Here is a 20,278-nt window from a genome sequence, read left to right as displayed (position 1 = left end):
CTTGTCTGGTAGTAGGCCCTACTATGTGCTCAGTGAGAACAGCAGAAGTATGGGAATGAAGTAGTTTGTCCCCATCGTGCTGCTGTTATTTTCATTAGTGTGTCATTTTTAGGGATTTAAGTTGGAGATTTCACATTAAGCCACCTTACTCACAGGAGATAGGTCAATCACTTGTCATATCTAGTGCTTCTATTCCTGAATTTTGCCTTTTTTTTTTTTTTTTTAAATCTAGCCAAGGATTTGTGTCTGTTTGCTGTATGCTATCCATTCTTTTTTTTTTTTTTTTCTGACTCTTATAAACTTTTCTGTCAGGTAACCAACACCATGTAAATTTAAGAATCTACTATAGATCAAATATGGATTGTATTTTCTGTTTTTTCCCCCATGAAGTATGCAATTATACCTGCATTTCTAGTGCATTTTGATCAAATGTTATGTGGCTTTCTACAGCATGTGGAAAGTGGTGGTGTTATATTATTCCAAAATCATTTGTACTGTTGACAATAATTTTGTTTGTGTGAAAGGTCTGTAACATGGCTGTCTTCCTTCACAGCCATTTTAGTTAACCTAGTTTGAAGGGTGATTATTACTTCATCCGCCTGAAACTTGTTCCTTATTGCTGTGTCTTAGTTAACTGCAATTGTTTCCTTATTTATTAAGCTACATCTTTTTTCCCCTGAGTATTTAGGCTTTGCTGTCTGGAGTTAAGTGCTTGTCTGTGCCTGCCAGCTTTCCCTATTCATGAAGATTTTTTTTGGAAAATTCTGACTTTTTCCAAAAGGCTAACAAACTGGTATTTTGCAGTGGAACTAAAAAAAATGTAACGCCTGACTTGGTCCTTTTTACATTACCATTGTATTCTAGCCTTGTATTTGGTACCAGAAGTATTTCAATTATGATACTTGGGTTGTCAGCCCTCTATTTAAGTACAGGGAACCTGTCTTCCAAAGAAAACAACCCTATGCACTTACATTTCTCTCTCCCTTTATGTTGAGTCTTGTGTAGAACGTAACCCTGAACTTCCTAATATGAAACTTCTACTTCACATCACCGTTCAGGCCACTAATCATCTTGAATTTCCCTTGGTTTTCAGGTATCCCACAGGTTCAGAGAACTGATGAAGCTGTTTCATACATCCTGTGATGGGAGTTCTGAAGATGAGGAGGATGCAACTAGTACTAGTAATGCAGACCAATTGTCAGATAAAGATCTGCTGCTTTCTGAAGAAGAACCTGATGACTAAGGGTTTCCTGGTTTGATAAGCTGCTGACTGAGAGCTGTTTGCCAGTTTGCTGCTAGACAGGTGCTATGGATAAAGGAAAAAATGCTTTTGCAGGTACTTAATGTGGCACCTTTTTTGGTTCACTTTCTTGGTAACTTCTGACAAGCAGCACTTCTCCACCTGTATCAAACTAAAGGAACAAAGAAAGTGTTAACATCCTTCAGAATCTATACAGGGTACTTCAGAAACAAAATGACAGGGCTGATGTTTGTGGACACTGACATCTGCCTGTCACAAAGACTTCAGCCATCAGACCTTTGCAGAGAATGTGTAAATACTGTATAATAAGATGTTTGTTTTCATGTGGAACACATGATTTTTTTGTAATTTTTTTCCCTTGTGTTGATTGTACATGGGAAAGTTACAGAACTCAAATTGTATTTATTGTGTGGTCTTAATCTAACATGCAAAGCACATGAGTTTGCAGAGTTTAGAAGAACCAACCACCACCAGAAGAAGCAGCTTTCCTCCTTTACAACACGACTTCAACTAGGGGGACAACTTCTGCCAGCCTTTGTAATAGGGTTAAATTAAAAGGAAGGAGCAGAGGGGCCATCTTCAAGCACCATTTCCTTTATTTTGAAAGCAATCTTGAAGAATATTCTTCCTTCCCCTATCTCCAGTAATAAAGATGAGTCAGTCTGAATCTGTTTCATCTTCAGATTTATCGTCTCCAAAACCTGTCTCATAGCATTGTGATAGAGTTCTTAGTGCCTCTACAGCCTCGTGGAAGTCAGCCTGTTCTACTCCTGCAGAGAAAAAGCTGGCCCATCGTCGAATATTCAGCTTCTGTACATCTTTGTATAAGCTGTAGAGGAGTGTGTGCAGAACAGATGAAGACTGCAGGGATGTTAATACGGGGATACTTTCAACAGCTGCAGGGAAAGATATCTTTGTTTAAATACAGCCATCAAACTGTGTTTCCCTAGTCTATTCTACTTAATGATCCTCTTGATAAGCAGTTGCTTTACGTGAAGTAAGCATAGTAAAAAATGTGCTTCTGACTCAGTTTTTGCCCTGCTAACTCAAAGTGCTTTTTAAGGAAAAAAAAACAAAAAAAAACACTTTAGCTCTGTTAGACCCTACTGCCCCTTTTTCCTGTTACAAAGTAACTTTAATTACACATCACCTGCTGCAGAATAACTGGTAGGTTTGTCCAGGAGGAAGCCTTGTCTGGTCAGCAGTGGAGAAAAAAAACAGGGATAGGGAGGACGGGTCATACACGGCTGCTCAAGAACGTGGAATGTGCTGTAAAGAAGAAACTGAATAAAGTTACACAAAACTCTGTCCTCCCTTTCTAGTTGGTATTCCCTAATGAGACTTAACCAACCTGAATGCCCCAGGAAACACAGCGTGTGAATACTGCTGCAGAATTTGCTCAGCTGTCTCAAAAGCATGGAGTGGAGAAGTAGGCTGCTTTCCTGGACAGCTGCTGCAAAGAAAAAAAATCATGTTTTTTTCAGGTGGAGGGGGGGATTTGAATGAAGATGGTGGTGACTTAACTGCTCTTTAGTTGTTTTGCTGTTAAACTAGCAGCATAGTATCACTAGCCTGTCTTAAGTCAACTGACACTCCTAATGGAAAGGCAGTAATTTTATACGAATTTAAGTCAGAAGTTGCCAGAGTTCTGAAGGAAAAGTGTAGTGCAAACTTTGATTACCTGGTGTGACCTTCTTTGCTAATTCCTCTTAGCACAACAGACTGAGCAAAACAGCAGCTGACGTTTTGCTCCCTACACGAAGACAGCGGCTTCCAGGGCAGGTCCTGCTGGTATGCGTGTAAAACATCTGGAAGCGAGTGGCCATTCACAGCAGGAAAGGGAACAGAAGCCCACGCAGCTGCAACCTGTGAGTTGGAGAGGGGGGTGACAACTCATGGTCTGTAATACGCTCCCCATGCTTCTGACACAGGCCTCTGTCCTATAAAGGAGGTGCTTACATTGCTGCATGTACATGAAGTAGAATAACACCAACTCTTGTTTACAGCAGTAGCTCAGGTAGAGCTGAAAGAGTTAAAGGGTGCTGTTCTCTAAGCCCTTACCTTTCTCCCAGAGAAATTAAGTGTTTCAGCAAGATGCATCATAGAGCCCCGAGAGGAACAGAGTCGGTAAGGAACGGTAAGGGTATCAAGTGCTGCTGCCAAAATTGCACTGCTGTGGTAGTTAAGTGACGCCTATGGAAGATACAAATGGAACTGTTACAGGACAAGTTTAAACTCTTCTGTTCCTTAAAAATACATACAAAAAGCAGTTAATTTAAACAACAGCCTATATATATATATATAAAAAAAAAAAACAACAATATGCTAAACCATTATTTAAGATTTTGGGTAAGCGTCAGCTGTTGGCTAACAACTGATCTGTTAACTTGTTTTCTTGTCAGCAGATTTTTAGTTCCTGGACAGGGCTTGAGGTGCATACCCTGCACCTCTAGAATACCTACACTGTTAAAAGCATGTTCTGTTCAGTTGATTAAACTGTAACGGAATGAAGTACTGTTCACACCTCAAGCAGACTATTGACTTAGAACTAGCTTTGCATGTATTTAATATACTTCAGAAATCTAGTTTCAGCTGCAACAGACTGACAATTAAAAGTTAACAGTAATAATGCAAATAATAACATGGAACAGGATCTAAGAGTGGCGAGTAAAGTATTTTTTTCAGTGCAGAAACTAAAAATAGTATACTAACTAAAAGCATCCAAAAAGAGAAACTCGTTAATCTTTTTAAAAGTTAAAAAGAATAGTAAGCCAGCAGTTGGGTCTACTGACAGGAGAAAAATCATTTGTACTTAGGAGAGCACCATTATAAAACACACAACTAAAATATGCAGAAAATATTTTGAGCGTCAAGTAACGCTGTAAGCTACTAAAGAAAGCATTTTTTAGGTAAACTGCTACACAGTACATACATCATAGTTAATGTAGGGAAATGTAATGGGAGGTTGTGGCTTGAGTCCTAGACTCCCATTGAGCGACATTGGGCAAAACAGCGAGCTGTGACTGGAGAGGTGCACAATTCCTAGCACTGTGTTCATCAGCCTGTAAAAATTCTTCTGAAAATCCTAGGGAGAAAAATCCAACAAATGTATTCTTAAAGATGCAAATGAGATGCATGATAGCTTTACTTGCTTTTAACTTGTGTTTTTTTTCAGTTACTTACCCCCATGTTATGTATGACTGGAGTCAAGCCCCAGGTCAGGATTCCTTTTCCTGAATACTCATCATAGAGCAATTCTGTCACCTTGGCACCAACTCCAGAGAACCCACTGTGTAGGTCACAGAGGACTTGAAATCCCTGTGTAAAACAAGAGATATGACATAAGTTTCTGTTTAATCTTAAAAGAAGTTTGTTTAAAAAGAAAGGGGTGGGGTGGGGTGGACTGAGATATCAAACCTGCAGATAATCACACTCTTCGACATAGAAGTGCAACCGATCTTCCAGCTCCTCGACGCAGCCATGCTCTTGCAGGAGCCTTTCACCTTGTCCAAAGGCTTCTAGACGACCAGACTCCCTAAAAAGTAGAAAAAGCTCTTATTCTACTCTATCTTAATATTCACCTGAAGCCAAAATTAAGATCCTGTTCTGGATAACAAATTCTGAACTAAATGGCTGTTGCCTTTTAGCCTTCTGCTAAGACATACCCGTTGTGATTGTACTGCTGGATGACGTAGATGCTCCGGGGATGCAGCTGCACATTGAGGTAATCGGACCAGACCTGCATGCTGCTGCCTGAGCAAACATCCCAGGAAACATCGAGCTGTGCAGGGGCAGAAGTCGCATCTGGAAAGAGAGCAGTGTGAAGAGCCAACATCTTTTCCACTCTGAATATCCCCTGCATAGGAAAGGCAAATGGGGAAAAAAGCTTCCCCTGATATTGTATGGTACAGTTGCTCAACCTGTTTACTTCTTTAAACAAAGAAATGCTATCACGTAACTTTTCCTCTTGTGCCCTTGCATTAGTTCACAGACAAACCGTCTACCATCAGTCTGCAGTCACGGGGGCTGCTCTACCTTTCCACAATTCTTTGATCTTCAGCAAGGAAACCAAAACCATCAGGATTGTACATGTCAGGTAGGACAAAAATATAACATACAAAAAGCACGTGCACACCTTGAAGAGAAGTGCCGGAGCTGCTCTTTCCATCAGAAGAAGCATCTCCCTAAAGAAAAAGCCCGGGGAAGGCAATTACGCGATGCTTTGCCTCTTCTTTTCGTGGACGTACTGGAGAGAGCCCAACGTGCCAGGGCTGTAGCCCCTCCGTGGGGAGGGGAAGCTGAGAGCTGGGGCTGCTCAGCCACAAGGAGGCGGCTCCGGAGGATCCCATCCACGTCCATCCAGCGCTGCCCGGAGGTGCGGCGAGCGGCAGGCTCCTGCCAGCGGCGTCCAGCAGAACCTCCGCGTCCTGCCGAGGCTCTGCCGGTGCACCGGGAAGCACGGCCCGGCCGGGCGGGTGACGGAGCCCGGCACGGGTACCCAGCGAGCGGGGGAGCCCCGAGAGACCGCGGGGATCTCCGCGCGCCACCCAGACGCGGCGCTGGGCGCCCTGCTCGGACGGGGAAACCGCGGCGAGGCCCCCGGCGCAGCCCCGACCCCCGGCCCCGCTCCTCCCTCCCTCCCTCACCATCCGCTGCCCGCGGTCCCGCGGCGAGGCGCCTCCGGCCGGCGGCTGCTCCACGTAGCTCGCCACGTCCCCGCGCCTGCAACAACGCAAAGCGGCGGCGGCTGCCGGCTGCCCCTCGGCGGCCCCCCCCCCCCCGCCGCTACTCACCAGGCCGCCGGAGCCTCCGGGCAGACGGCGCCGCGCCCCAGCGAGCCCACGCCGCCTGCAAGAGGGGAGCAGCGGGGAGCGGGGTGGCCCCGCCGCGCCCCGGCCTCCCTCCTCCGTCCCTCCCGGCGCTACCTTTCAGCTCCAGCGCGATGAGGCGCGGCGTGCGGCTCTCCTCACGCCCGCCCGCGGCCCGCAGCAGGGTCCCGGCAACGAGCTCGGCGGGGCCGGGGGGCGCCGCGGCCTGCGGGGGGGGGGGGGGCGAGCGAGTGAATGAGCGCCGGGCCCCCCCCCGGTGCCCCCCGGCCTCCTCCCGCCGCCCACCTGCAGCCCCCACCAGTGGGAGCCCACGCAGCCCGCGTAGGGCCCCAGCTGCAGCGTCACCGCCTCCCCCGCCGCCATCGCCTCGCCGGGCTGCGGAAGCGGAGGCGCGTCACGGCGCGGCCCCCCCCCGACACGGACACGGACACCGACACCGGCTCCGCCCTTTATTTAACGGCGCTACAGCGGCCCCGCCAGGCGCTCCAGCTGCTGCGGGTTGGAGCCGCTCAGGAAGCGCAGCTCCTCCTTGCCGGCCTCCGTGCGCGCTGCAAGACAGAGAGGGACGAGAAAGGGCGCTGAGGATGCGGCTCCGCGGCCGCCACCCCCCGGCCCGCCTCTGCCCGGCCCTCGGCCGGTTCAGGCCCCACCTTGCTCGTGCTGAAGCCATTTGCGATGGAGGTAGTAGTGGTAGCAGCTCTCAAATTCCCGCTGGCTGTAGTTGGGAACTAGGACAGGGACAAAAGGATCCAGAGCGTCGAATCCTTCCTGGAAGGGAAGGGAAAGCAAAGCCTGTGACTGCTGAGAGGGAGGCTGCTGACAGGCAGGAGCACACGGGCACAGCTTCGTGGCCTTGGTGGAGCTGTCTGCAAGAAGGTGTGAGCTCACACATAATTAAGCAAAGGACACTAACGATGTGTATGATCTGAAGATGATTATAGAAAGCCTGCAATCTTTGGACCTACATACAGTTCCAAAACAAGGATTTTTATTTGTTTCCTAATGTGAAATAAAGGGAAGAAAAAAAAAAAAAAAGTCACGACTCACCTTTCCCAGTAACTCATGGGGCAAATATGCAGAACTTGGTTTGAACAGAGAGCCAGTCTGGCTAAGTGTTGTCACAATAGCACCTCCATTCTAAAAGAGATGTAGATTGCAGCACATTTTACCTGCAAACTTTGCATTTGTGAAATAGTTACAGATTCTAAACAAGTGAGGTCCTTTCTTCCCTGTTCTCAGTTATTTCAATTCCAAACTTCTGTGTAATAGACCCAATATAATGCTCCTAAGTATGTTAATCATGGCTATTCCAAGTATAGATGCCACACAGAAAAGAGAGCTAGTGTTTAAGTGTTGGCACTGAAACATGAATGCCATTTATGAGTAAGAATGACATCTGAAACATCTAAGAAACTTTTAAAAGAATTTTTCTGTACACATTTAAATCTGAAGACTACCTGAGAGATTAAAAAGCAGGGGATTGAAAAAGCAGCAGAAGGAATTAACCTCCAACAGCAAGAAGTTTAACTGTTTCTAGAAACTAAAAGTTCTCATTAGTTCAACAAAATCATAAAACAAAATGTCATTAAGAATTTTTAAAAACTGCTACCTCAGGAAAGTGTGAGCCAAACTGGAGTTTAGCATTCAAGAAAAGCATCATTACATATTTAAGCTGTTCTTATACTCTGGCACACACATCTGCTGCTAGCTGATGTCAGAAATATTGATGAGATACTAACCCTAAACAGTCGCATTGTGTATTCACTGAAGGAATAGCACAATGTTAGTTTGCAGCTTTACACGTACCAGCATGTAACTTTGCTGCAAATAAGGCAGCCGAAGGTAAAGAACAAGACTCACCCAGTTATTCATCATCATCTTCCTTAGGTTGTACACTAGTGTCAGCTCCTCTGGAGAAACCTAATGAAAATTGTCTGGTATGACTTTTTTTTTTTTTTTTTGCCAGTAGTTTTCATCCAAGAAATAAATTCTTCTCCCCCCACTTTAAACTAGAGTGGAAATATCTATTGGGTGCATCATTTAGGTGCATTTTTTCCTTAGCTTTTACTTAGCACTATTCAACCCTAGTAACGTTACAGAGAAGTGCCCAAACCTTTCCTACCAAAACACTACATATACATCCCTTCTTCTTATTGAGAAAACTTTCTTCAGAAAAAAAATGCGTAAAAAACATGTATTCTGCAGGTCCCTCTGAGCTAGCAAAGCCAAACCTGCATTTTACTATAGGTGACAAGCCAAATGTGTACCTCGCTATGTATAACAAGCTCTACAGTAGGGATTACTATTGAACTTCAAACAATACACCCTCCCCTGCTCTCCCTTGCAGTACAGACATATACACAGAAATTTCATCAGAGCAAATCACTTCTTACAGGGCTTTTGTCTTCTTTTTTTAACGTAGTCCTTCCCCAGAGCGCGTTGACTCCGTCCACTGCCACAAGAACTCTAAACGAACCAAGATGACATTGCTGCTTTATCTCTTTCAGCACCACCCCTACAGCATCGCTGGCACTCCTCACTCGGGCTAAACCCTTAGAGTAGGAAAAGAAACATAACTCAGGTTGTTCTCATCAATAGATGATGTTGGCAACTCTGGGCACTATCTGTCCTTCCTAAGCAGTAAGGAAGATGTAACAACAGTCAAGTCTGTTCTTTCCTTTCAAAGGAGCAACCTGGTCTCATAGTAAACAATGTAGGAACTTTGAAGTTCTAATTTTTGCTTCTACCCAAGTTGGGTTTACATATCCCGTTAGAGATCCAACACAAATTCCATTATGGTTTATATGGAGACCTTGTTGAAAGGAAAATGTCTTCTGCTTCCTAGAATGTTGTTTGTAAGGTTTTTTAGAAGCAGTATTGTTTTACAAATGCAATAATGGAATTTTCTAATAAAAGGCAAATCAAAGCTAGAAACAGTTGTTACTCCTTACCTGTTCTACCACTTCACCCAGTGGTCTGCCCTGCTCCGTACTTTCTCGTTTGCCCCACACATATTTTTGTTGTGTTTTTATCTGTGTAAGAGAAGGATTAAATCAGGAATGAGGGAGCACAGAGGTAGCTTCACAGCTCTGGATGGCAAGATTCCTGCTTCTTTTCTGGAGTTAACGTCTAAAGCAGAATCTGTGCAAAGATTTCAGCTCAAATAGCCATCCCCAGAGGGGGATTTATAGTACTTCTTTTTCTACAAAAAATTACATTCAAGTGATGGGTAGGGTTTGTATGCAATATGAGTGCATGCATTAATACATGAAGCACTTCTCAAAAATGTGCAAGTCTAGATTTCATGTCCAGGTCTTCAAAGTCTGGAAGACCAACATGCACATGTAGTTCCTGAGATACGATCCTGTGGATAGTTCTTAGCTACTAACCAAGACGACTCTACAAACCTCTTTTAGAAAGTGCTCATTTGAGGTTTTGAAGTTCTTGAGCCAGGAAGATGCTTGCAAAGGCTGATCAAGTCGCTCCTTTTTATAGGAAGACTGCATAAGCTCCTTGCAGTTTTTCACCCAGAGATGAGCTGTAAGCAAAATAAAACAGTTGCCATTTTTAATCACAATAATTGTGTAAGTTGGGTGGACGGGTCTCTCTCTCTTATCCTTATTCTGCTACATAGAAAGAATATGCTGAAGTCTAGGTAGACTACATCAACAGCCTTTCCTTCATGCACCAGGTGGATCACCTTGTCGTAGAAGGAGATGAGGTTGCTCAGGCAAGACTTGCCTTTCATGAATGCATGCTGACTGGGCCTGATACCCTACTTGTCTTGCACATGGTGTGATTCCATTCAAAATTACCCATTCTACCACCTTTCCTGCCACCAAGGTCAGGATGACAGGCCTGTAGTTCCCCAGGTCCTCCTTAGGACCCTTCTTATAGATGAATGCCACATTGTGTTCCACTTTATTTTTTTGGTGTTTTTTTTTTTTGTGTGTGTGCTTAATAAATCTTCTCCACTGCAGAAAAACAAAGATAATTTGCACTGGCCTACCATGCAGCTTTCTCTTGAAGCAGCATATTCCAGATAGGCAAGTGTATGTGATGCAGTTACAGACAGCATCAGTGGTCTTACCATCTGGGATGTGCAGCACCAGCCAGCCTTGCCTCGCGCAGTAGTGAACCACATGGCACAGGGTCATGGTTTTCCCTGTTCCTCTCTCACCATCTCCAACACAGTCTGTCAAGGAAAGTCTCCAACAAAACGCTAACAAGCATTAGTTGACTGTTAATTGATAGCCATTCCCTCAGCTGTGCTGATACCACTGTTTATGGACCTTAAGTCAGATTTGCACACATTTATTTGTGCCACAGACAAGCTTCAAGAACTCCTCAGAGGATTTTTTGCTGACAACAGGCGTGATAGAACCACCCCCTGAAGACTAAACCACGGTACTCAGCAGTAATCAAATATGTGTGATCTCATCATGTGTGTAATCTCACCTGCTTGTGTTTAGCTTGTATTCTACTATCTAGTAAGTGATAAAAGATACAGATCACATATCTGACAGCTGGGTGGGCAAAGTTGGAGTTTTTCAGGTAAGTGAGAAGTTCCAAAGCTGGTTTTCGCACCATGAGGCAGGCTTCATTGAAGGTCTTCACCTGAAAAAAGGAACAGAACATGAATAAGAAGCCACATGCCAGCACACAACAGCTGTTCCTAGCATGACTCCATCTCTGACACTGCCAAGGGCCCTTCCCCGGATGGTTCCAGCTGAAGGAAAACTCCATTATGCCTTGGTTCATCATGACATTTTTGGTGTTACTCTATACGATCACCTCTAATATATTCGTAAGGGCCATTCTAAGTTCCACATCAAACTTCTATGGTAGTTATAACCAGTCTGCACTCCGGTCTCTCAACCTCCCAGACTAGAACAAATTTGTAAAGAGGTGATTTTACCAGAAATACAGCAATTTACACTAAGGTTCTTCTGTAATCTCAGGCTGAAAAAACAGCCAACTACTTTCAAATATAAAACCTAAACAATACTTTTGTATTTCTCAGTATTCCCAAGCCTTGGATAAATAGCTGTAATACTTCATCAAGCCTGTTATCAAAAAGCCAAGCATCTAAGATGTTAAATAATGTTTTCTTTTCACTTCCCATCTTTTCTGTAATATTAAAAATGTTTCTTACAGACCCAAGACTTGAATATTGCAAGCTACCAAGCTGTAGTAGTAGACACGCTCTCCCTTCTGTTTTATCTTAAGCCTAGCAACAGGCACATTGAGAAATTAGGAGGTTCCAACTGCAGTCTGAATTGGGAAAATGCTGAGTGTAAGAAAGCTAGTGAGTGCGAGACTAAAAGCATAGTGCTTCAGTAGTGTCAATGAATCAAAATCTGACCACGCAGAATTGCTAACTTGGATAAGAAATCTGTTCCTAAAGTCAGTTGGTCTATGTTACGTGTTTACAAAGCCTGATCCAGTCATGGCATGATCAGTCTCACAACAGAAATCGATAAACAAGATGTCTGTTGCTGATAAGATTTTTTCCTGAGCTACCCCATTTCATACAGAAACGTAATTGTGGAAAAATATTTCTGTAATTCATTATGTATTCAAAAGTTATAGGTGGAAAACATTGGAAGGAACGTTGCCTAAGGTAGAATCCATGTGTCCTTCTGCCACTGTTTTGGTTAGACTGACTTGTATCTTTGAGATGTAGAAAATGCTGCTGAGGACCAGGAATAATTGCACTCTTGCATATTTTTTTTTTCAGCTGAATAATCAGCACACCTACCACTCTGTCTTATTCCAACAGAAAAGCATGGTAGTTGATGGATCAGTTCTTCCCTAGTACCAGTCCACTCCCTACAAATCTACTTTAAGACAAAAGTACCTGCTGCTGGAAACGGTAGGGCAGTCCATGTGGAAAAACAGCTTTCACCTCCTCAAGAGGAATGCTATAGTGGCGACCCTCGTGGTGTTCTGTGTGGTTGGCCTGGGAAGGTAAAATGCAAACTGTAAGGCTCCAGATAGCCTGATACCTCTTTTCTGCACCCAGAAGGCTTGGGAGGGTGCTCAATCAAAACAAGTAGATGTTTACAGTAAGTCAGAAGAACTTGAATATTAAATAAAGCAAGGCAGAAATAGTATCAGAAAATTACTGGCAGGCAGATGCTTAGGAAGAGTCTAAAGTATATCCTACCAGGCAATAAGCAGATTGCTTCAACTTGTGAATGAGCCATTGTGTTTCGTGGGCACCAGCAGCCCTGTGCTTTATGAATGTAATCTGTTATTAGTCTGCTTCTACTTCTGACCACCGCGATACCTGGACAGTAATGTGATTGCCCTCAGAGTTGTCTGCTAGATTCAAGTGTACTTTAGGTCCGTAACTAGATAATTTCACTAAGTATCTGTTACTTGATTAAGGAGTGTGTATCTCCATTTGACACAGACTAGCAGCAGCTGTGTTTTTGCACGGCAGCGTTATCTATGGACTAGAACAGACGGGCAGTACTCCAGAGATCATTTTTATTCTCATTTTCATCACTGACCCACTGCATAACTTTAGGCAAATTCGTTCACTCTTCAGCTCCTACACCTGCAAAGTGGGTCAGTATCTTTATCATCATGTTTAGTCACTTTGAGTTTTGCTAATGGAAAGGTATATAAATACTAAGTCTTATTAAAAATTTAGTTTTCGTCTGGCCTTCTTAATCCATTTTTAATGGGTCTTTACTGTGCACAAGTATGATTGCACTTAGAACTATCAGGTTTGCTGATGAAGCAAGCCAGCGGAGCTGATCCGCTGCAACATGCAATCTGCAATACAGCAAGTCTGAGGAATGCTGAGCTGATAAATTAGTAAGCAATGGTGGATGTCGCCAAACATCAGCACGTGAAGCCAGAATGCCAAAGCCAGTTGCCTGGCAACATAAATTGTAGGTACAGGACAGTGGAGACAATTCTTGCCATCTGGACTCTCCTGTGCGATCTATAGAGACACTCCGACCACATGAGCAAGATCATCTGCATGCTGCTGTTTCCATAGAGACCCCAGAGGAATCAGCATTGAAAGACTCCAATTACAGAGGCAGCAGAAAAGCATCTCAAAGGCTTATTCCATTCCTTTATCCCACTTCATTTTGTGCTCAAGATGAAGAGTGTAAGGCTGGAGAGCTATCCTGTGCTGAAGTCATCTGGGGTGTATTTTTTATCCCCCTCCATAGGCAATTGGGGGAGGTTAGTCAGGGAAGGATAACCTTGGAGTTGAAATTAATGGTGTCTGATGACAAGCTAAGCCACATCTGAGGCTCTGCAATATACAGTCTATTTTGTCTACGCAACTATAGAGAAGGAATCAATACTTGTTCCTAGGAGCTTTGAGACAGGACCAGCCCTGCCTTGTTTTAAACTGCACAGACATTGCCTGTTTTCCTTTGGGCTGGGCATTATGGTCTAGATGCCTGTTACTAGGTCTTTGTGCTGCCTTCCCTGATGTTTACCAGAACAACCCAGTCCCAGTAAGCACTCCTGGCTCCGTCGCATCCACACGCTGTTGGGATGTACACACCTGCTGTTTGACAATAACAATCCTGGCAGTTACTCACCGGGTCAGACTCGTTGGTATAGAAAACTGCTCTTGGTCTTTCTGCTGGGATTTGGACATCCTGGCTGAGGACAGAACTAAAGCAATCTTTGGCTGCTGCATGGAGAGCATATCCATGGTCCAACTACGGAAAGAAAAATGCAGTCAGACAACCAACTTCTCAGCAGTTGAAGACTGGTAGCAGTGAAAACCAGACAGGAATTTGTTTTGAGCACCCACTGCATGCACATTGTGATAGGCTCTAGGTACCACACAACACAAAGCAAAAGTCTCTGCAATCAGAAGAGGAACTCACATTTAGAGTGTAAACTCATCATGAAAAAAACAAGCACTTTAAAACCGTATTTCATATTTAGATGCCTGCTTCTAAACTGTATCTGTTCACTTAGGTCATCTAAAGGGCCAAATCCTGCACCAAAACGAGTTATCCCCTTTGAGGTTGCTTAAGAGCACACGTACAGCCATTAGGGCCTTATTGCTGGGAAGTTCCCATAATGTTTCTGCCTACACTGATGAACAGTAGCTACTACCTTGAAAATTCAAGCTGTCTGGTAATCCATAATCACCTCAATTATTGAGGGATTAGCACAGCACTGCCCACTATTTGATATTTATAATTACATTCCCTGCACTGATTTTCCTAACTGTGTCCCTGCATACAGACTCTTTCATTATAATACAGATGTGGCTGAGAAACTGAAACAGCCAGCTAAGCTGATTAATTCTTTTCTCCATAGACAGGCTCCTGAAGCATGCCCATAAAGCCTAGCCAGAACAGGTAAGAAAGTGAGCAGTGGAAGGACAAGCATTTTATTATGTTATAGTGCAAGAAAATATGAAAAAATTAGATTCATCAATGATTAAAAAATGCTTATATTCCAGCAGCTGAGACCAAAGCGACCAAAACTGAAATTACCCTCCATATTACTGACTGGAACAGTTGCAGGCCCCGAGTATAAACAGAGCAAGTATTTTCCTATTTTGTCTGTGTGCATAGATGAGAGGAGTCGTAAACTCAAGCTTAGAGACAGGAACAGCTGTTTCAGTTCCACGCAGCATGATGCAATTCTGCTGTCATCCAAGTTTTCCTCAGGGGGTCATCTGAGAGCCACAAGGGCTCAGAAGAAAGTGTGATGTCGGATTACCCCACATCCCCCATTAAATACACAATGGACTCTTCATTCAGCATTTCAGCACATTATTAAAAAAAAATAGGGGGGGAAAGGAAGGAGTTAACAGTCTTGTACTCAATGCTGTGTACCTCTGTAATGAACAGTGGTGGTGTAAATATGGAAGAACAATAAATATTGATTTTTATCATCACATTTTAATACTATCTTCTCTTGTTCCCACGGTGTTCTTTTCCTCCTTAAATTCAAATGATCAATTAGGATATCTTATTTGACTGTTTTAAGTGACTTAATTTACAGCCTGGAGCAAGACACTAAGATGCTAATTTAATACATGAATAAGTACAACGTGCAACTATTGTCACCTATTCACCCAGAACATTTCACCCCTAGGTCACTCTTAGTCTAGAAGTTCAGGCTCTCTCATTTTCTTTGAGCATTTTATGCTCTCGCGTCCTCAAATCACAAGTGGATATCTCAGGGCCATGTGTTCTGCTCATTTAAGAGAAAAGATAAGGTTACTGCACTCTGGGCATCTTCTACCTGCAGTACCACACAAAGCCTTGTCCCTCACCTGTGTTACGCAGAATGAAAATTAAACTAGCATTAACTTCATGCTCTATGGTCAGTTTTTATATGCATCTAGATATAGCTCAAGAATTCAGTTGAACAATGCTTAATCCAACCAGTATTACCAAGAACACTTTTGAAAAATGCAACCTCACAAGATCAGAAGTTGGATTCTCTGTGGTACAAAAGCCCATTATTGGGAAGTCCTACAAAAGGAGTAGGAGGCAGCACAGTAAGACAGCACACAAGCGTGAGATGGACTTTGTAATGAAGTCCAGTTCTCTGTTCTCACAGCCAGATATGCAGAACTTCTATTTTTTTATCAGCAGAACAGACCCCATCTTTACATTACAAAGTCCTGGAAAGATACCGTGTTAGAATATCACCGGTCTGCCCCTTAGCATGACATCTTCCTCATAATCACTACGTAGCCTTCCAGCGCTTTGGAACTTTTCCACTGTGGACTTGAGATAATGCTGGGCTGTAGAAGCAGCTTCTAAGTACATGCAGACATGAAATCCTTCCTAAGTCTTCAAAGTGCTACCAAACCAAGGTAAGGTCCTAGAGTAAGAGAATTCCACTCTACTAACAGTTACCCTGGATTTGAGAGACACAAATTTGCATTTTGTGAATTACTGTGTTTACAAAATTCATGCATAGAATCACAGAATCATCTCAGTTGGAAGAGACCTGCAAGATCACCGAGTCCATCCTTTGACCTAACACTAACAGTCCCCACTAAACCATATCCCTAAGCTCTACATCTAAATGTCTTTTAAAGACTTCCAGGGATGGTGACTCCACCTCTTCCCTGGGCAGCCTGTTCCAATGTCTAACAACCCTTTCGGTAAAGAAGTTCTTCCTAACATCTAACCTAAAACTCCCCTGGTGCAACTTAAGCCCATTCCCCCTCGTCCTGTCACCAGGCACATGGGAGAACAGACCAACCCCCACCTCACTACAGCCTCCTTTATTGTACCTATAGAGAGCGATAAGATCGCCCCGAGCCTCCTCTTCTCCAGGATGAACAAACCCAGCTCCCTCAGCCACTCCTCGTAAGACTTGATCTCCAAACCCCTCACCAGCATCGTTGCCCTATAGTTCCCCGGGTCTACCCTCTGGCCCTTCTTGTAGATGGGGACCACTGGGACCTCCCCCGATAGCCAGGACTGTTGATAAATGATGGAAAGCGGCTTGGCCAGCTCCTCTGCCAGTTCTCTCAGCATCCTCAGGTGGATCCCATCTGGCCCCATCGACTTGTGTACATCCAAGTGCCGTAGCAGGTCACCAAACATTTCCTCATGGATAGAGAGGGCCACATTCTGCTCCCCATCCCCTCCCACCAGCTCGGGGTACTGGGTACCCAGAGAACAACTGGTTTTGCCGCTAAAGACTGAGGCTAAGAAGGCATTAAGCACCTCAGCCTTTTCCTCATCTTTTGTGACTAAGTTTCCCCTCGCATCCAGTAAAGGATGGAGATTCTCCTTAGTCCTCCATTTTGTGCTGATGTATTTGTAAAAACATTTTCTGTTGTCTTTAATGGCAGTAGCCAGATTGAGCTCCAGATGAGCTTTGGCCTTTCTAGTTTTGTCCCTGCACAGCCTCGCAACATCCTTATAGCCCTCCTGAGTGGCCCGCCCTCTTTTCCAAAGATTATAAACCCTCTTTTTTCTCCTAAGCTCAAGCCACAATTCTCTGTTCAGCCAGGCTGGTCTTCTTCCCCGCCAGCTCGTCTTTGGGCATATGGGGACAGACCGCTCCTGTGCCATTAAGATTTCCCTCTTGAAGAGGGCCCAGCCTTCCTGGACTCTTCGGCCCTTCAGAACCGCCTCCCAAGGGACTCTGCCAACCAGTGTCCTGAACAGCTCAAAGTCAGCCCTCTGGAAGTCCAATACAGCAGTTTTACTGGTCCCCTTCCTGGCTTCACCAAGAATAGAGAACTCTACCATTTCACGGTCGCTCTGCCCAAGACAGCTTCCAACCACCACATCTCCCACCAGTCTCTCCAGAAACCTCCTAGACTGCTTCATCTGAGCTGTATTGCATGTCCAGGATAGGTCTGGGAAGTTGAAGTCCCCCACAAGGTCAAGAACTGATGATTTTGCAACTTCTGCCAGCTGCCTGTAGAATTCCTCAAGCGTCTCCTCATCCCGGTTCGGCGGTCTATAACAGACCCCCACCAGGATGCTTGCCTTGTTGGCCTCAGGCATAGGCACATCTGGATAAAACAAAGCTACAGAAGAGTACCTCTGAATGACCTAAAATATCACTTTTAATGCATTATATATTCTGACTTTCTAGAGTAGCAAGCAAGACGTCACTCGGTCCCTTCTCCTGAACAGAAGACGATGCTTAACACCAATCCCATCACTTTACACAGAATGACACAAACACATGCACACATCTTTCTGGTTCACTGTAGGTCTGCATAGTAAATCTTAGCGTGCATGCAAAGCTCTCACATTGTCGTGTCATCTTTTAACACAGCTTATCCCAACAACATAGAGTGGACTTTATAGTAAGTTTCCATCTGCGAAAGGATAGTAGTTTAACTCAGATCCCTGAAATGGCAGCAAACTATCACGTGGTACACAGAGATTAATCATAAAGTCATGTGCCATAAGGTGGAGCTGTTCCTACATGATGCTACATATAAGTCTCTAGAAAAGACTGCTGATTTCATACAGGCTGCCATGATAAACCCCACACTGTAACAGCCAGGATCTTGTCTCCGGAAGCAAGGACTTCAACAGTCTTCCTCTTCAACCGGTGCATAATCACTATGTACTAATGAAAAAAAAACATTTCAAAGCCAACAGAAAACTAAACAATTGAAATTCTTAGCTTTAGGAAGTCACTTCAGATATGCAACATTAATTCATTATGCTGCCTATAATATAAGGAAGCTTTACTAATAACATAGTGCTGCTGCAGTGTTGTGACAGAGCTAATATTCCTACACCCACCTGAAGCACTAAGCCATCTTTGGGAAGCTTATCTTCCCACCAGCAACACAGCCTTTGTGAAAGATTGGTTCTTCTGCATCAAGAAAGGGCTTCTTCCTCTGTATTTTCCAGCAGTGCAGAGCAAGTGGGTACTCTGTTTTCTGGGATATGCTTGTATCCAAGATACAGACTCTTCAGCATTCCGGATGTTTCAGGATGCTAGACTCAGTCATTTAACAAGCATCTCACTGGAGCCAACTGCCCAGACTCACTCACACACTTGCTGTCCCACATGTTTACAGGAATGGAGAAAAACGTAGGTATAACACACTCAGTGGTCTCTCTCCATAACGGGAGCTTGCACAGTCAGTTTATAAGAGACATCACTTTTTATAGTTGTAGACTGTTGTTCTAGGTCACAGGACAGCTGAAGTCCTGGAAGCAGCACCATGCTGCCACAAGACTTACCTTCAGAGGATGGCAGACAAACCCCTTCAGACTCCTCAGCATTTTTCCTGCAGAGACAGAAGTGAATTTTCCATTGTTTTGATTAATGTATCTTAGCCTGGGGCAGAATCACTCCTGCCCACAGAGGTTAAAGTCCAAGCACACAAATAATTCACACAAGCTCTCAAAACGTTCTACAGAAATACAGTTGACTATTAGTCAGCATAATTTGCCTAACTGAAAAAATATTCTGTTAGTTATGTTGCCATTTTGGAAAAGCATTTGGGGAGAAAAACAAGAAACTTATTTGACAAGTAAAGATCTTTCATTTTTCTCATGAGGAAGACAGATCCTTTTCCTGGGGATGGGCGTTTATTTCAACTGCAGCTGTTAGGAATGTAACAGCAAGGGCTACACAGCAAATATTTCGAAGAAACTGGAATAAGGCAGAGATTGAAAATGCTCCTATGCTTTCAGTTTCAGCATAACCACATATGAGTATCTACTGCTCAGACATCTTTGGTTACAACAGGAGGAAAAAAAAAAAAGCAACTGTGATGCAACGGAGGCACAAAAGTAAGTAAATCAGTTAAATCAACGCCATTTGCATTCAAGGTCTTCTCCATCCACTTTCTTAGAAGAGAATGACAATACCCAAACGAGATGCTGTAAGAGTTCTTGGTTGTGGTTAGACACACGGTACAGTCAGAGCAAGATAATTACTCCGTAATTCCTCAGTTGGAAGAGCTGTCTCTGTGGGATCCGCGGTTACCTGCAGTGCTGGTGCTACGCACATCCAAGCGGGTTGGACTGCACAGAGCAATGTTTAAAGCTGGTAGCACATGGGATGGGAAAATACCCTCCCACCCAAGGCCAGGAGTTTTGTCTGGTCGCTTTGCACTCTTCCACCTACGGCACAACGCATCTTTGGACAACAAGCTCCAGATTTTCTGCTTCGGGAATGCGGGAAGCCGCCAGCCCACAGAGACTTCGGCTCATTTTACCTTGCTGCGCTTGTGGCGGGCAGGGGAGGAGAAATCCCGTCAGGGGAACGGCTCCGGGCTGTTTGCAGCCCCGGCTGTGCCAGTGACGAGGCGCAGGGTGAAGGCGCTGCCCCACACACACCTCGCACAGCCCAAAAGGGCCGCAAGGTGCGCTCGCTGCGGCGCCTTTGGGGCATCCGAGCCACCTGACAGGACCCCGGAGCCACAGCGCGCGCTGTGAGGGCTCCTCTGGAGAGCTCGCCTCGCCCTCAGAGGGCGGCTTTAGGGAAAGGGGAGATGAAAACCGCCCCCCCCCCCCGCACTCACCTCAGGCGCCGGACCAGGCCGCGACCCGCGACCCACGCGCGCCCGCTACGGCTCCCCGCGAGGCCCAAACGCGGCGCGGGGCGGGCTCGGCCCGGCCCGGCCCCACCCCCCCCCCAAGCCGGGCGTGGAGCCGGGGGCGGGGCCTCCCCGGGGTGTGGCCGCGGGGGCGGGGCCGGGCGCGGGGAGGGGCGGGGCCGGGCGCTCTCTCGCGGA

General features: G+C 45.0%; 3 protein-coding genes across 11 annotated transcripts in view; 1 reads left to right on the top strand and 2 right to left on the bottom strand.

The window, feature by feature from the left end:
- Positions 1 to 2,571, top strand: part of LOC119713748 (GON-4-like protein) — a 31,843-nt gene extending 29,272 nt beyond the window's left edge. For all 4 annotated transcript variants that reach the window (XM_038167742.2, XM_038167741.2, XM_038167743.2 and 1 more), the window contains one exon: positions 1,094 to 2,571. In XM_038167742.2, coding sequence (XP_038023670.1) covers positions 1,094 to 1,243 — 150 coding nt within the window. In that variant the 3' untranslated portion in view covers positions 1,244 to 2,571. The remainder of the gene's footprint in view (positions 1 to 1,093) is intronic.
- MSTO1 (misato mitochondrial distribution and morphology regulator 1) lies at positions 1,840 to 6,535 on the bottom strand. Of its 2 annotated transcripts, none has more exons than XM_038167762.2 (14): positions 6,376 to 6,535; positions 6,187 to 6,295; positions 6,055 to 6,109; positions 5,908 to 5,983; positions 5,397 to 5,445; positions 4,927 to 5,065; positions 4,679 to 4,796; positions 4,445 to 4,579; positions 4,194 to 4,346; positions 3,323 to 3,454; positions 2,943 to 3,127; positions 2,613 to 2,714; positions 2,412 to 2,530; positions 1,840 to 2,157 (listed from the first exon to the last, which is right to left on the bottom strand). In XM_038167762.2, the coding sequence occupies exons 1-14, from the start codon at positions 6,451 to 6,453 to the stop codon at positions 1,919 to 1,921; spliced, it is 1,689 nt and encodes a 562-aa protein (XP_038023690.1). In that variant the 5' UTR covers positions 6,454 to 6,535; the 3' UTR covers positions 1,840 to 1,918. The 2 variants fall into 2 exon arrangements, with proteins under 2 accessions (XP_038023690.1, XP_038023691.1); XM_038167763.2 differs by having other exon boundaries at positions 2,613 to 2,711.
- DAP3 (death associated protein 3) lies at positions 6,527 to 20,210 on the bottom strand. 5 transcript variants are annotated; one of them, XM_038167776.2, is made up of 13 exons: positions 20,066 to 20,180; positions 18,777 to 18,823; positions 13,665 to 13,787; positions 11,951 to 12,052; positions 10,599 to 10,707; positions 10,181 to 10,273; positions 9,498 to 9,628; positions 9,042 to 9,122; positions 8,484 to 8,642; positions 7,951 to 8,010; positions 7,138 to 7,227; positions 6,741 to 6,858; positions 6,527 to 6,638 (listed from the first exon to the last, which is right to left on the bottom strand). In XM_038167776.2, exons 2-13 carry the CDS (start codon positions 18,816 to 18,818, stop codon positions 6,553 to 6,555), a joined length of 1,194 nt encoding a protein of 397 aa, XP_038023704.1. In that variant the 5' UTR covers positions 18,819 to 18,823; positions 20,066 to 20,180; the 3' UTR covers positions 6,527 to 6,552. The 5 variants fall into 5 exon arrangements, with proteins under 5 accessions (XP_038023704.1, XP_038023705.1, XP_071884244.1 ...); XM_038167777.2 differs by lacking the exon at positions 20,066 to 20,180 and adding an exon at positions 19,760 to 19,995; XM_072028143.1 differs by lacking the exons at positions 6,527 to 6,638; positions 6,741 to 6,858; positions 7,138 to 7,227; ... (6 more) ...; positions 11,951 to 12,052; positions 13,665 to 13,787 and adding an exon at positions 13,794 to 18,150 and having other exon boundaries at positions 20,066 to 20,210.
- Positions 20,211 to 20,278: the final 68 nt, after the last annotated feature.

The sequence above is a fragment of the Anas platyrhynchos genome, chromosome 26 (genome assembly GCF_047663525.1).
Source record: "Anas platyrhynchos isolate ZD024472 breed Pekin duck chromosome 26, IASCAAS_PekinDuck_T2T, whole genome shotgun sequence".
NCBI lineage: Eukaryota > Metazoa > Chordata > Aves > Anseriformes > Anatidae > Anas > Anas platyrhynchos.
Note: the sequence above shows the minus strand (reverse complement) of the source record. Positions and strands in the feature narration are given on the sequence as shown.